Raw genomic sequence first — 16,536 nt, 5'->3', positions numbered from 1 at the left:
TGGAATCAAAGGTTGTGTTTCGAGAAAATAAAGCGGGCATCAGCAACGTCAGTCAAAAAAAAAATAGAAACCTTGTAATTTTTTATTTTATTTAGTAGAAATCCGGATCTAAAGTTACTAATGAGTAAATCAACAAAAGAGTAATTAATTGAAAATTTTGAAAAAATATATGCTATCAATATGGATTTTGAACAATAGATTCGAAATAAAGTTATAATTTAATGGGTAAATAATTATTGATTACTTCAGACATAAAATATTATATACGCGATTAAATTTCATTAGTAATTTTGAAAACTGATGTTCGATAAGACTCAACTATTAATGTCTTATGTCAAGGAAGTTTCAAACGTCAATGTCATTGAAATATGATTAACTCATATTTTAGGTATCTTGATCAATTTTAAATTTAATAACTTTTCAATCTCATTATTAATGACATGCTGAGATTGAAAATATTATAAATTTTTTTTTTTACTGCGTGATAAATAATGATTTTTGTTATTCTAGAAGATGTTTTATGTAATGAAAGTAGATAAATATGTGATTTCAGTAAATTGCCATAATTAACATACTGTTTGAGGTAAGGAAGTAAATAAGTTACATGTTACTCTGAATGGAGACGTAATAGGTGGAAAATATTTTATTATCAGAATAACAATAATACGTAACAAATCTTGAGTTAAATTCGAAAAACGAAATAATAGAGGACTCATATTTTTTCGAAAAGTGGGTGATATTTTAGTAGAGCGATTTCTTTCTAAAAATCCCTACTCTTTTTTCTAGTCCAGATATATATTGAATAAAATAGTACCTTTCGTTCACTCTCTTCTATCCCCGTTCATTTCTTCTACCCCTTCCCTAAACAAGGCCCAAAGTCTTTATAAGACAAGAATGAGGCTAAAATCCCGCAAAAATATTCGCATGCTTCAAATCATCGGACAGTCAAATGTTTCAATAATATTATTAGCAATAATAATATTTTTGAAAATTTTTTTGACTTCCCAGACAGTGTTGATTTAAGTGTCAATTGTTGAGAAAAAATTAGTGTGTAAAAGTGAGTATCCCTTATATATTATATCTAACGAAACTAATAAAGTGAAAATTATAGTTAGAAGTGAAATTTATTTGAAAAATAATTAACTATTAATTTTTTCAAATATTTCAGTATTATTTTATCTTTTAATAGAAAATCAATTTTTTTTTTTTTATTTTTCTTTGTTGAGGTATGAAAATAAACACAATATTTACATACCTATCCAGCATAAAATATCAATAGCATGACATAAAGCACGTGCGAGTTATTATTGAAGGTTTTATTATTAAAAGCAATTTATAATTAACAAACGCGGATTAATTAACCTATTAATAGGAACAATTAATTAATTATATTAAAGTAATCCCATTAAATCGATAATATTTTGATAAAAATATTTAAAAATAAATTTCTAAAAAAACAATAAAATTCCATAAAAATGAAAACTTTCAATTTTTTTATAGTTACATATAGTTAAATGAGTAGTTTATTTAATCAACCGGTTACAGACAAGTAATGTCAGAGTGATGTAAAGAAAGCTATCCGCTAAATATAGAGCGATACATTCACCACATCATGGATTTATAATCTGTGGTCAGTTTCTGCTGAGAAAAGTATATACATTTCTCTTCCTGTTCCTCTTTGCGAGCATGATCGGTAGTTTGTATACGATACTGATCCGCCGACACCTATTATTATAAACCTGAATAGCGCCAATCATCGCGTTACGACGTCACGGCAATCTCAAGTGTTGAATAACACGATAACTAACATCACTTACACATATCCTCATCTCCACTCTACTTGTACCCTATCTATTCTCTTATATTGATTTTCTCCTATTATCGCGGAGTTACGTCACAAGAATTATAAAATTATATAGATACAGATATACATGTATTATTAGTAAAGAAAGTTATATACTGACTTTTTCATGACGTGCTGCTCGCTATAATTGATATGAGTTTGTTACAGCATCAATTTCACTCCACAGATTCCAGTGGGTTCTAATAAAATAATTACACATTGGCATAACCATCTATGCATATATATTTTAATATTTTTATCTTTTCGAGCATAAGTATAATGACGGTCGTAAAAACGTACATTTAATAATTTTCATTTAAAATGAAAAGTAAAAATAAATATTTATCAGCAATTTAAACGAAAATTTTTAGCATGCTGCTATTAAAAGGTTTTTTTTATGAATATTTAATATTTATATAAAATATTTGCATGCGTATATAAAAAAGTTACAGGTTTATTGTAAGAGTAAACATGAGCATTGCTAAATATTTTACTGCCGTCATAGACATTAATGAAAATGTCATTCACTATTTAAATTTTATAAAAATATTATTACGAGTTGCGAAATTTTTTTTAACAACTGATATTTTTATTTAACATTTAAATAATTAATGTAAAAATATAAAGCGAATTTAATTATTTATTTATCAGAAAAATTACAAGAAGAATTTTAAAATATTTTTCCTCTATTTATTTTTTATTATTGCTAATAGTTTGAACGTTGCATCGTGATATAGAAACAGGATACTGAACTTGGTGTTTTATCATCCATTACTTTTTTTTATTTTATGACACATTTTATGGTATTTTTCACGATTTATACAACGGTGTTTGTTTCACAATAAACTTTAAGAATAGCAAGTCATTATAAAACTACTTTTAGAAATTATATCTATCAATAAGATATATATAAAACGATATGTTAATTTTTTTTTCCTTAAAGTAAAAAGGAAGTGAAGGGGATAAACTAGAAAAAAGTTAATCATTTTGTCTAGATTGAAAAGTAATGAGATGAATAAGAAATAAATTAAATGATGTTTTTATGTTTTAATCTTTTTATGTAAAATCTCTAGATGAAAAATATAACAGGATAAAATGCTAAAAAATATGATGAATTTATATTGATCTTTGGTTCCTAGTCACGCACGGAAACAGTATAATAGTAACCAACCATACAGCGAATAGGAAACCGCCAGTAGATTTTTATTTTTTTATTTTTGCCCACCGGAAGCTATATAGTCATTGAATACCACGTCACCCATTTAACGCTCCCAAAATGTCTACAATGGACGAATGTGTAATGATTTTCCATGAGGATAGAGTCGTTGGGTAACCAATGGAAAAGCTCATCACATTGTCCATTTTATACGTCTATATCAATTGATGAAAAATCACTAACACAAACGAGTGATTACATCCTGTTTCAATTCTGAACTTTACAACTATATTGTTTATTTTCTGTTTTAATTCACAAATTGATTTTTTTTTTTTTTTTTTTTTTTTTTTTTTTTTTTTTTTTTTTGATGCATCAACAAATAATAAACGGATAGATTAAAAGGCTGAGTGGTATTTTTTTTTGTTTTTTACATGACATCAGTTGGAAAAAGGAATTATTAAAATTTTAGCTACTGCATAAAGCTGAAAATTATTACTGTTCATTCAAGCAAGTAATTAAATTAACCCAACTCCCACTATCTACTATGGCACTATTATAACCCATTAAAAAAGTTATGAATTTATTTGTTGTGTCATTTTTTTTTTTATTGTGCTGTTAAAACTGTTGTGATTTTTTATGGATCGTTAAATAACTATTGGGCAATAAATTTTAGTGAATTGATGTTCTAATGAATTCCCAATGAATCAACTTGCGTGTTAGTACAAGCACTGATATATATGCTCATTAATCAATCGCATTCTGATTGCGATCTACTTCAACATTCCGTTAATTTTTCGGCCATTTTTAAATCTGTCAAAAAGTTAAAAGTTTTTTTATAAATAATTTTACTGAAATTTTTTAAAATGAATTGACATCAAGTTTTTTTCTGATAAATATTGAAATAATCATTCTACTCAAAAATTTTTATTCGAAATTAATCATGGAAGGTATGATTAATTTGCAAAAAAGAAAAAATTATTTCGAAAATAAATGTAATTTCGATTTCACAATAATATTGATTGAGACCAGAATTATTTGGAAATAATTTTTAAAAAATTTGTATAGTCATCTTAAAAGTTACTTTTTAAAAAATGATATGAGGAAAAAAAATTGAAAAGAAGATTTATTGAAATAAATTACGAAAGATCAATTATTTCTTTTTCAACAACAAGGCTAGTTAGCAATTAATTTAACTACCCTTGAATAGTTTGTGTGCTGTTGAAATATAAACATTAACCGATACGGTAATTACAATATTTAACGATTTATTACGCTTTCGCAAATGACAGTGCATTTAGTTACAAAAAAAAAATTTGTTCTTTAAATTTTCAACACATATGCAGGCGAGCATGTTGATGTTTATGTTTTTTTTTCTGACAGCAACAAAAGAAATAATTAATGATGTGTGCTATATTAATGTCTAAATTATTACCCAACTGTTAACGTAATGAAAGACGTAGAGATAATTTCAGCTGGACTTATTTTCGTCATTTCCTTTCACTCAGTAAGTTATCTCAATGGACAGATGAAAAAATAGTAAAATAAAAATTACATAACTTTGTTAAGATTCTTTATAATAAAAATAATATCTACGTTATTCTTTTTGAATGACAAACGGGAATAAAATGCATTCAATCAATCGAAAAATATTATTTTTTTCTTATTCCGTGAATTTTTTCTCTTTTATCTGATAGCTTACGGATGAGTTGATCGGCGCATTTGGCACTCGAGAAATAAAGAGCAGTCAGGAGAAAAAAGATGAAAGGAAGTAGGTATGAAAAATAAAATTCAAGAAATATAATAATAAAAAAAGCATGACAGTCAACTTTATCTAGAAATGTATGCGTTTATAAATACTTTTTTAAAATGTCCACCAAAAGGATAAAACATTTATTAAAAATAAATATAAAAGATAAAAGTCATTAAATATAATTATATAATTATAAATCAAAATTCAGTGATAATAAAATTGATTTCAGTTAGAAAATTATGAAATACTCAGAGTCATTAAAAAAAAAAAATTATAGAGAAGAGTCAGACGAAATTTAATTTTTTGAATTTATGTTAGAAGCCCTGGTAAAAAAATTTATGGGCCGAATTCATATGTGACCCGAGATCCTATCTCACAGCAACTCACAACACAAAATTAGCCCATCGAGGGCTATTTTTGATTAATCAGGTATTGACATGATTTAATAATTATATCGTATTATTCCTGATGATAATAATCCAGAGTAACTTAATGGTCAGTTATAAATAAAGTTAATATGGTAAATAATTATAGGTATAATTTAGTAAAAGAAAATATAAATAAATAATGTAAATAGATATTAATATAGATAATGTAAAATAACGTGATAATAGATTGCGTGATTACGTATTTCGAGTGTAAACAAAAGCCTGAATAATGTGTATTATAGAAATTGGGTGCGTATGTGTCGGTATATAGTTGATTGCATAGACAGGTTAATCGAATTCTGATGAGATGAAAATACTCATTCAGGCTCAAATAATAACGTAATTTCATATTGCATTGTTTATGGCGATAATGAACCTAACTACATGAAATCATTATGATATTCCGGCTAAAATTTGATAGACTGCCTGTGATGAGGGACTGCCAGTTGTAATTTCGATAAAAATATAAGAATGATTTTGGGTTAAACTTTTTATTTTGTTAGTAATCTATACTGGTTATTATCAAATATGACTTTATTGGTTTTACTGGTGTGTTAAATCGATAACTCATTTGCTTATAGTCAATGACATAATACGATTGAAAAAAAAAAAATGAATAAATGAAGTCGACTGCGATTAATTTAAATTGCGTTGAGAGATTGCAACCTCGTCCACGAACTTGAACTCATGTGTGTAGACTTACACTCACTCAACTACGAGAAATCCGGTTTATGATTTGTATATGTGAAAATAACGACATAAGCTACCACAATTAATAAAAATAAACTCGGATTTTTTTTTTTGTAAATTCAACTTTTGCAAAATTTATGAGTGAAATTTTGATGTAATTTAAACTATGAATACTTTATTAAATTTATATTAATATTAAAACGTTAAAAACCAGATTAAAGAAATCGAAAGCCGAAAATCAGGAAGTGAAACAAATAATGAAATTAACATAATAATAAATTAACGAAAGTAGTTACCCGAATTTCTAGAACCGAAAGTATAAATAGTAGAAAGCTAAAAGATCAAAATAACGAAAAATTAATCATAATTCGGTGAATTTAAAAAAATATATAAATATTATATTTTTTGTATCATCGTGAATCTCTCTTATAATAATAATAATTTCACTGATGGATTACAATAAGTCTGATTGAAGTGATTTATATCGATATTACAGAGATTAAATTCAGTTTATATTCAGATAGAATTCATACACCCGATGCCAAAAGGAATATTGTGTAGTGAGAATCAGAATCAAGAAAGACAAAATGTATGATAGGACTCAGCCATTGTATAAAACCCAGCTATATTTATATTTATATCCAAGCTTTCAACTCATCCCGATATTTTTTGTAAAATAATCTACTATTATTTCATTGGACGTCCCTTTGCAATACCTCGCGGCAATCTATCGATATTCACTCTTTATTTTTTATTCAACGATAGGATTTTAAATTTTAAATAATATACATACTTATTTATCATATTTTATTCACTTTTGATTCTCTAATATTTACTTCTGAATATCTGAAAATTCCTAAAAGTGTTCTGTTGCCAAACACAATAAAAAAAAAATTCATATAATTATTAATTAGGCTATTTGCATAAGAAGCTCTATAAATAATTGTAATAAGTACTAATAATTGACATCTCGATGTGTTAATAACAGACATTAGCTTACGAAGCGGAAATAATAATATAATATATATATATGAACGACATATATTACGCGAAGTGGTTTATAATATGAGAATATATAAAATTTTATCGGAGTAAAGTTGAAGCTGAAGTGACTCGAAGCGTGCAGACAAACAAACTTGCCAAGATACAATCAAAGTTCAATGAACAAGAAGTTCGATTATGCAAGTTCATGGTTCATTACTATATTTCATTTTAATACGGGAGCACGTACTAACCATTAGATTAGTTGAAAATCCAATTCCCTACAACGAAAAACTTCATTTTATGTATATATAACATTAAACCAATATGTTCTCATTTCTCAGAATATGCGAATTACTTATAAAATATCGAAATGGAAAATTTCCGCTTTAACGACCACTTTCTTGTTATAAAGTTTCATTTCGTATTACAAGAAAATTTAATATTAATTAAAATTCTTATAAACCCACTAAAGACTCTTCAATAATCGTAAAAGAACTAGCTTCAAACAAATACAATAAAAAGTAATTCCAAGCTGCAGAAAAAAAAAAATTTCAACTTCATAAAGAACTTTTTACTATTACACTATATTTAATTTCTTTTTTTTTCTAAATCTTGCAATTAAATATTTAAGAAAACTCAAGTTCTACTTTAAAATTTTTATTGACAAAACTAAAATATAAAAAAAAAAAAAAAAAAAAGTTATAACAAATATTGAAATATGAAAGGATTATTTGTCAAGAAGCCACATGACTCATGACCTCATGGAGTTTCTATAGTATTTGTAATGTCAAAGGTTAAACATTTGTGATGATATATATGTATATGTATATGTATAATGTTCGTCTCTAAGCAAACACTTGTAACTAGCCCCAGCGGGCAAACTGCACCGGAAGACCATCACAGAGTAGAGCCCCTTGAGTCAGGAATATTCGGGGTGAAAATGTGTAGGTGAGATTACATATAATATGGAACGAGAGAACGGACCACGGCTCAACGACATTTTGAGCATAACATCACGTAATGTATATGGATAGATGTATATGCGAAAAGTAAAGATGAACGTGGAGCTTGAGGCGCATTAAAGGCTAAAGCAGCTACTACACACATAATAGCTATATGTATATAATAGTAGAAGCCAGTGTGGAGGTGGTATGCAGAACAGAGTAGAACAGAGCAGAGCGGAGCAACGAGGGATTGCATAATGTCGGGTTCGTTAACGCTTTAACGGCCAGAGTGTTAGACTATGTGCTCTAGAAAATTTATTACACTTTTTGAATGTCCGACAGTTTTCACTACTAGTTTTATTATTCTGTCTCTTTTTACTCTGTATCTTTCATAGAAACGGTTTTACCTTGATTAAAAGAAAAACCTAATTTCAAACTCGTCGGGACAAACTTTTGCCAGAGGTTTTGTCGTAATTTCAAAAACTTTCAAGAGAACTGTAATTATTTTGAGATATTACTCTAAGAAAATAGTCCCATTGAACTTTTATAACAATTGATTTAAACAACAATTAAAATTCATTTCGACTACGTTTTTTTTTTATCTTCTAACAAATAAATTTAAAAGTTTGCAATGTGTAATACAATTAACCCGATTTTTAAATTAATTACAGGGATCAGAAAGAAAATAATTACTTTTAAAAAGTATAGCAGCGTTTTAAATTTAATTATTATATTGTTTTTTGTTTTTTTAATGTAATTCAATTTATTATGTTACAGTGTACACATCAACGGTAACACAATTTGAAGAGCCGCCTAAAAAAAAACCCGTAAATGAAATCACCGTGGAACCAATTTCAGCAGTGGATGAACCACCAGCCGAGCAACCTTTAATCTGGCGAAATATAATTGGGATTCTGATACTTCATATATTTGCTTTTTATTCATTTGCAACGAAATGCCATGAAGCAAAATTATGGACATGGATATTCAGTAAATAAAATTACTTAAAAATAAAATTATCACCTATAACAAAATAGTTAAAAAAAAAAATTAAATTAAACATTGAATTCCTCAATCCCAACAAACTTTTTTTAGCTTATTTCCTTTAAAACCCAAGACAGTAAAGTCCACGTGACTAAAGTCCTGCATAGAGGTTGAAACGAGAAACGCATTCGTAAAATACATCATTCCCTGGAGGAACGTGAGGAATACATTTAAAGAAAATGAGGCTGCCAACTCGTATCACTCTCTTTCTCTTGCTCTCTCTCTTTCTCATCTACACCTATTCTTCATCTCTATTTATCCCATGAATTTTCCTCGCAGTTTTCTCTTTCTCTCCTTGTTCTCTTACTGACTATCTGCACACAGTACCTTCCAATACTCTCGTCAACATGTACGTGAACAGCATACGCAAAATCTTAACAACTATACATTCATACATATGTATAACACATATATTTTAAGATGCACCAAAAGCAACGCTCTTTATATTTATACTTCAACTATCTATTTTTCTCTCCAAGCATTTCCTTATTTCCATCTTCATCTAGATCTCCGTGAGTATCTTTTTTGCATTGCTTGAAATGGAGCCCGGAAATCGCTCTTGAATATCCCATCACTTTTCCGAAGAGACAAATTTTCAAAGGAATTACTTGTTATAAATGTCTCCTTCGAAAATTATTGCACAACAGTCTTTATATTATCCAGACATATAAATAACAAAATATGACAATAAGTATACGTAAAGAAAGACTTTTTACGTCATCATCAAATCAATAATGTAATTCCTCATTTTTAATAAGTAATCACTTTACTCTTAATAAAAATCACTTTCAGTTGAATACTTGATAGTGTAGATACTTTTTTTTATCTTCATCAACGTAACAATAATCGATCGATGGAGGGTGCGGTGATATAAAATGGGCCAATGACAGGTCAAGCAGTGCCATTATATTACGTTAGGTCGTGGATAGCTGATTGTGACTACTTAAACGTAGGACGTGATCGAGTATCAAAAAAATCCTGATGAACGCCTTTAATTTTTTCTTAATGATTCTTAACTGACCAATTGACCTGAATTTTTCGCCTGACGAAATTAGTTCAAGTTTCGGATGGAGAGCTGAGGAAAAAATTAGTTTTAATTGATGAGAAAAATAAAAAATAAAATAAGATATATGTGAAATTTATTTTTTTCAGGTCCACTTTATGGAATAGCCGCGGGCGTAGGAATCACTGGTGGAGCACATCGACTATGGGCACACAGGAGTTACTCGGCAAAAGTACCTCTCAGAATATTGCTGGCATATCTTTACTGCATGGCTGGGCAAGTGAGTACTACTTTAACAATTACCATAATTAACTAACAAAGTCTAAAAGTTATTCAAATTAATATATTTATAACTTTTACAAACTTAATAAAATTTATTCATGTGAACAGATAAATTTAATACATATATATTTATGTAGTAAGAATATTTAGTCTGACAAAATCATCAACTATGTGCAAGTTATCTAATTGAACGGCATAATAAAAACTTGGTTACGATCGTCTTTCCCAATCATGCGGTATTGAGAAATGTGAAAGACGTTATTTTCCAGAAAAGGAAGCAACTTGTACTCTATTCCACTCGATATATACATTATTTCCTTCAAGTACAGCCTCTTTTAGACAGTCACATTTCTATCTCTTTACATTTTTAAACGTCAAAAGTTTAAAACTTTAAGTACATCTCGATGCCACTTGCTCCAGTTACATACTTTTATTCTTTTATATATTCACATATTATCTCCATCCATATCCTCCTCATTTTTCCATTGTCTCTTCTTTTTTTTTAATTTTTCTTACTTTTCAATTTTATTTTTAAAAACTTTTATTATATTCCATCGTCTTAAAGCTTATAAACAGTAATCAAAGAGATAATCCGGTGTTTAACGAAATCCAATAATGATTTTATAAAGAGTGGATTTGAATGTGATGCTTCGATTGGTCTGCTAAGCACTATTTTCATCCTCTTACATTTTTCTCTTATTTTTTTTTTTTTTTTCTTATACTTTTTCTTCTTCTTCTTCTTCTTCTTCTTCTTCTTCGCCTTTGCCATTTCTCTGGAGCCTAGAGTCTGTGGTTGGATTATCCGCTCTGGGATTTGCACGACGACCTATCTCACTTTACGTATACCACCTACTCCAGCTCTCCAGCTCTACAACTCTACAGTTTTCCAGTTTTCCACCCTCGACTCTTCTACCAACTTTCCCACCTCTTCCTAATCCATCGCTACCCACTTCTTTCATCTTTTCATACGTAAAATATTATTCAACTATTGCTCCAGTGATTAAAATCACTGTAAACTTCGAAATTAGGCCAAAATTTTTACCGACTCGACATACATCCCAGTACAAAATTCCTCAGAGCATATGTGTGACTCCAGACTAATCAGGCAATTTAATTTCACCGTACAAACCTGATCTCCCATCTGACTACTCAAGGCTTTCGTGATAAATATCGATATTCGACCAGACCACGAAGATAATTTGTGTTCCAACTGAGCAAGTTGCCAATGAACGTAATATCCACATAATAACTCACTTATTTATGATTTTTTTTTTTAAATATTAATAATAAAACTTTCAATTTTTAATAAATTTTATTTTGAAATCATCCATTTTTAACCACCAGATCTTTGGATTATTTAAATGTAAATTTTACATTAAATGACACTCATCGAAAGTCTCATAACAAATTTATATAAATGTTCACTTCAATTCTGAACAATTCCATACAATCGAAAATAAACTTATTTAATTACAAATGACAAACTTGACAGCTCCGAAATTTCAGATAAAATATTTAAAGTGTTTTTACAAATTTGATCGATCAACTATTTCTGGATTGAACGTTTGACCTACAAACTAAGCTTTAACACTATTTTATTCATCAGTTTAATAGTAAATCACATCACTTCTATTACAAATATAGACTAAACAAAAATATAAAATGGCAAACATCAATTTTCCATTTGTTTTAAAAAGTTTTCTAAATAGCAATGGACTTATAAAAATAACATCTGCAAAAATAAATAAAAAAAAAAAAAAAACTAGGATGAATAAAATGCAGGAAATTGTAGAGATGTATCTGAAGCTGGAGGCTATTTCAGTAACAGGGCAAGAAATGCCGAGTGGACCGAGATGGAGGTGGAACAGGGCGCGAGGTAAAGGGTATAAGACGTTATCGTACACACGTATCGGAAATAGGTAGAGGGGTTGCAAACCGAAGCGAATTACTGGGTTCACCCCTTTACCCACTTTGGACTATTCTGATACTAACACACACACACTTGCACACAGACACACACTATTGCACAAAGACTGTATCAGAAAACAAGGGAGAATCATGGTATCGTACGTGCAATTTCGCGAGTCGAAGCAAACAAATATTGGTTACAATAGTATATTACAATGGGCGGGTAACCGCGATATGTTTTACCTCAATTGCTTACGTGTGCACACGCGGAATAAACTCGATCTGCACGAACAAATACCTCTTTTACTCTTCACATATAATGCGCTTACTCAATTCTCATAATCATAAATGGAATAATCGTTATTTTATTATATTATACAAACATCATATGACTCAAAAGGAATTAGTAATAATGTCATCATCAGAGCAGCACAAATTGTTGTTTGATAAATTGACATTTTAACAAATTATTATTTATATAAACTTGAATAGTGATATTGTAGAGTACATTAAATATTACGAGGGCTTGATAACTAGACATTTGATGATTTTGATGACGCTGTAAACAATATTGTACAGAGGATTTTAGAAACCAGGGTCATATTAATCCATCTCTGAACATGGAGGGCTGGATATATCTACTAGAGTTTCGATAGTAACTAAACTAATTTTGAACATCAATCTGACACAAGTATTTGCTGCAATGAGTTCATAATTTCGATTGCTAGAGATAATTAAGACTGCAGTTACACAACGCAGATGTGAAAGTTGTTCTTACTTTTATTAATTGAATTTAACATTTTATTTATAAATATTTTATATGCGCTACAATAAATTTAGTTGGCTGTAAGTAAAACTCGGTTCATTATAAGTCTAAGTGATGTTAATAAAAAAGTTTGCTCAGCAATCGTTATTATGATGATGTTTGTAAAACTCAAATGAATTTATAATTAAAAAAGTTTTAAAAATAATAAAAATAATTTAATCGTTTAGATTTTAATTTATCAACTTTTTAACTCAATAAAACGAAATATTTTTCCATGTTTATCCAATACTTTAATTAAATTGAACCAAGAAAATGGATAAAAATGTATCAGTGGTTTAGTTTTATTTTTATCTGAATTTTTCAAGACCTAGGAATTCACCGGAGAATGTTGGAAATTAAATAATTTAAATATCGTGGATTCAGATCGTAGTTTTAAAATTTTTCCTGTACTTTAGCTAAAAGTATTTATTTTTAAATTTATGTGACAGAAGACTTGAAAGCTTTGAACTTATTCTCGGAATAATTACGTGAAATTTTCAGAAAGGATTTCTCCCTTAGCTACAAAGTACTTGGTCAGTTTCCATATGTTTTCCTTGTAGCAAAGTTCTACTGGCTGACCTAAGGTTGTGGCTTACACAGTAAATATACTTTAACAGTTTATCGTAAGGTTGCATCGCCCAGCAGCCACAAGTAAAGTATATTTATGTTAAACTGATATCTGCTTTGTACACATGCCAAATACTGGATGGCATTTGTAAAAGTAAATAAAGTTTGGCAAATTGCTACGGCGGATAACGAGTTTTTCAAATACTTGCAATCAGCTGAAAACTTTTCATCGAATGTGAGACTGAGAAAGATAATAAAATATAAGTGAGATAAAAATGTTTCAAAATCGGACGATAAACTTTCCAGTTCTTTACAAAGAATGGATCAAAGAAAATCGAAAATTTTTTTTCATCAAACTGATTGTGAATTACTGACACTGCGAAAAAGAAGTCGAAATTTCTGTCTATTGATTGCGTTTTATTTTAGCTTATCCCTAAAAATTACTCAACTTTTTACTGGGTTTTGTTTCAGACACACATGTCAAAATGGATTCGCGATCACAGAACTCATCATCGATACACTGAAACTCACGCAGATCCTCATAATTCAAACCGTGGGTTCTTTTTTTCACACGTCGGTTGGCTTATGATGCGCAGACACCCAGCAGTTATTAAATACGGAAGTAAAATTGACATGAGTGATGTAAAGAATGATCCAGTTATCAAATTTTTCGACAAGTATGCTACTTATATTTTTAGAAAACAGTAAATAAAACCTTTTGTTTGAATACTTAAATGATACCTATTGAATTTTTCAAGATACTACACTCCAATCATGCTATTTTTGGCCTTTGTGTTGCCAACATTGATTCCTGTTTACTGTTGGAATGAAAGCTGGTCCATAAGCTTCAGGGCTGTAATTATTCGGTATGTGTGGTTGCTGAATGCAACCTTCCTCGTCAACAGTTTCGCTCACATGTGGGGCAATCGTCCGTACAACAAGTAAGTACCTAAGCTAGTTTTCAAGCTGACCCTTGATACCCAAAGGATCCTTGAACAATTTACCGTCCGATCCTTGCCTCTGATGGCCTTCAAACTTGCTATTGTACCCACCATAAATTTTGAGAATAAAACTACCAAACTCCAGCTATTAAATGTTTTACAACTATATTATATATTTCACAAAAGCACGGTGATTTTTTTTTTAATTATAATTTAAAATAATTATTTCAGAACAACAAAGCCCACGGAAAATCCAACAGTCGCGTTTTTCACGCTTGGTGAGGGTTGGCACAATTACCACCATGCATTTCCATGGGACTACAAGGCCGCTGAATTGGGCGCTTACGCTCTCAATCCAACGACAGCATTTATTGACATTATGGCGCGTTTTGGTCTTGCTTATGATCTTAAAAAACCAAACAAGGAATTGGTAGAGAGAATAAGTCGCAGTAAAGGAGACGGAACCGAAAGTTTATGGGGAAATAATTATCATTCTCACCACTCAACAATTGTTGAGTAGATTAAGCGGATAAACAGATTTTTTATATTTAAAATTTTTACAAAAATATGTTTATTGTAACACTCAAATTTTGTTGTATTTTTTTTAATAATTTTATTCACTTTAATTGTCCGGTAACAAGTGCTTTAATAGAGTTAGACAATAGTTGGTGACAACATTTAATATATCTATGTATATAATTATAATTATGTTAAAATTTTGAAACCGGAGATGAATTTTGAATTTTATTATAAATTTAATTTAAAAATTTTGATTGAATACTCTCTCGAAATGTTTTAAATAATATTGAAGATAAAAAAAAACACTAATTTTTAATATAAAAAATTTTGATGATAAATTTATCGTGGAATTTAATTTATCGTAAAATATATTATTTTATGGAAACCTATGTTATGGTATTTTAATACTGAAAACAAGTAAAATAATAATATAAATCTATAAAAATATTTTCTAATAAATGTTTTATAGAAATAACTCGTGATAAAAAAAAGGCAACATAAATATTTAACAAAGTTGTCAATTTAAACGTTACGTAAAACGTATTAAAAGAGAAAAGTTTACATAAATTTATGCAGCAAACTCACGTAATAATAAAAATGAAGTGAATAAACAGTTGAATGATTCATATGATGCAATAAAGCAGAAGTATATATTTTTTAAAAATAGTGTATTTCACAGTTGGTGAGTACGTTAAAATCAATAGTCGGAATATGTTGTTTCACGGTTACTTTAACAAGTTTCTTGGCAAAATGTCCTGAAATTTATAAGATTCAATATGTATACGGTCAACCCTATCTAAGTGGAACCCAAAAAATTTAAGAAGCTTCAGCCCAAGAAATTCTTAATACTTTAAGTATATGTTGTATATTTTTTTAAATTTTTCATAAATTAATTTTTTACAATTTTCTACGTTTATTTTTTTTTTTATTTTTTATGTGGATAAATTTAATTTAAGTTAAAGATAATTTAATAATTATGTAAACTGTATTTGAAAAAAGTGTATTTAGCAAAATAAATATTTTTACTAGAAGAAAATATATTTTTTTTTTGTAATATTGCTTTGTAACTTTCTGTAATAAAGGCAGTAAACATTTATACCATAAAATTGATTGAACTTAATAAATCCGTTTTATTTCCACTTGAGAATGTTCATTCAAAGAAGAAAAATGATGTTTTGTCGATTTTCAATAATTCAATTCCTAAGCCCTTCAATTTCATAGCAGAAAAAAAATCACTATATTACGCCTCATTTAATACACATTTTATCGTGGCTCATTTACATGGAATCCGTAACTCCCTTGATCGAATACTAAAAAATAATCCAAACCCCTATTCCAACGAAAATTGAAACGAATTAATTTTAGAAATAAAATGGAACTCTGGCCGTCGTTTTTTCATCAACATATGATATTTTCTCACGAAATAACTGCAAAATGTTGATAAAAAATGGAAAGAAAGTATAACGATAAGTATAAAAAATCCGTCAACATTTTGATGAAGAGAAAAAATAATTTTTAAGATGAATTGGAATACTACTGCATCCAGTTGATAAGACGGTGATAAAACTGCATGGTCTTTCTTCATCACACTCTTTCTTTCTACAATATATATTTTTATATGTTCTTTTTTCCACTGGCTCGTTTGCTACGTCACGAAGCTCTCTGACACAGC

At 28.8% G+C, this 16,536-nt stretch overlaps 2 protein-coding genes across 2 annotated transcripts in view; one reads left to right on the top strand and one right to left on the bottom strand.

Annotated features, from left to right (window-relative positions):
• The window catches only part of LOC103576676 (follistatin-related protein 5), a 151,671-nt gene that overhangs the window by 112,271 nt on the left and 22,864 nt on the right, over nt 1-16,536 (bottom strand). The window lies entirely within an intron of this gene.
• Nucleotides 993-14,973, top strand: LOC103576665 (acyl-CoA Delta-9 desaturase-like). The gene is made up of 6 exons (XM_008556979.2): nt 993-1,057; nt 8,573-8,785; nt 9,992-10,122; nt 13,876-14,081; nt 14,163-14,345; nt 14,577-14,973. Coding segments are annotated over exons 1-6 (1,023 nt in total). The 5' UTR covers nt 993-1,056; the 3' UTR covers nt 14,866-14,973.

The sequence above is a fragment of the Microplitis demolitor genome, chromosome 8, assembly GCF_026212275.2.
Source record: "Microplitis demolitor isolate Queensland-Clemson2020A chromosome 8, iyMicDemo2.1a, whole genome shotgun sequence".
NCBI classification, from domain to species: domain Eukaryota; kingdom Metazoa; phylum Arthropoda; class Insecta; order Hymenoptera; family Braconidae; genus Microplitis; species Microplitis demolitor.
Note: the sequence above shows the minus strand (reverse complement) of the source record. Positions and strands in the feature narration are given on the sequence as shown.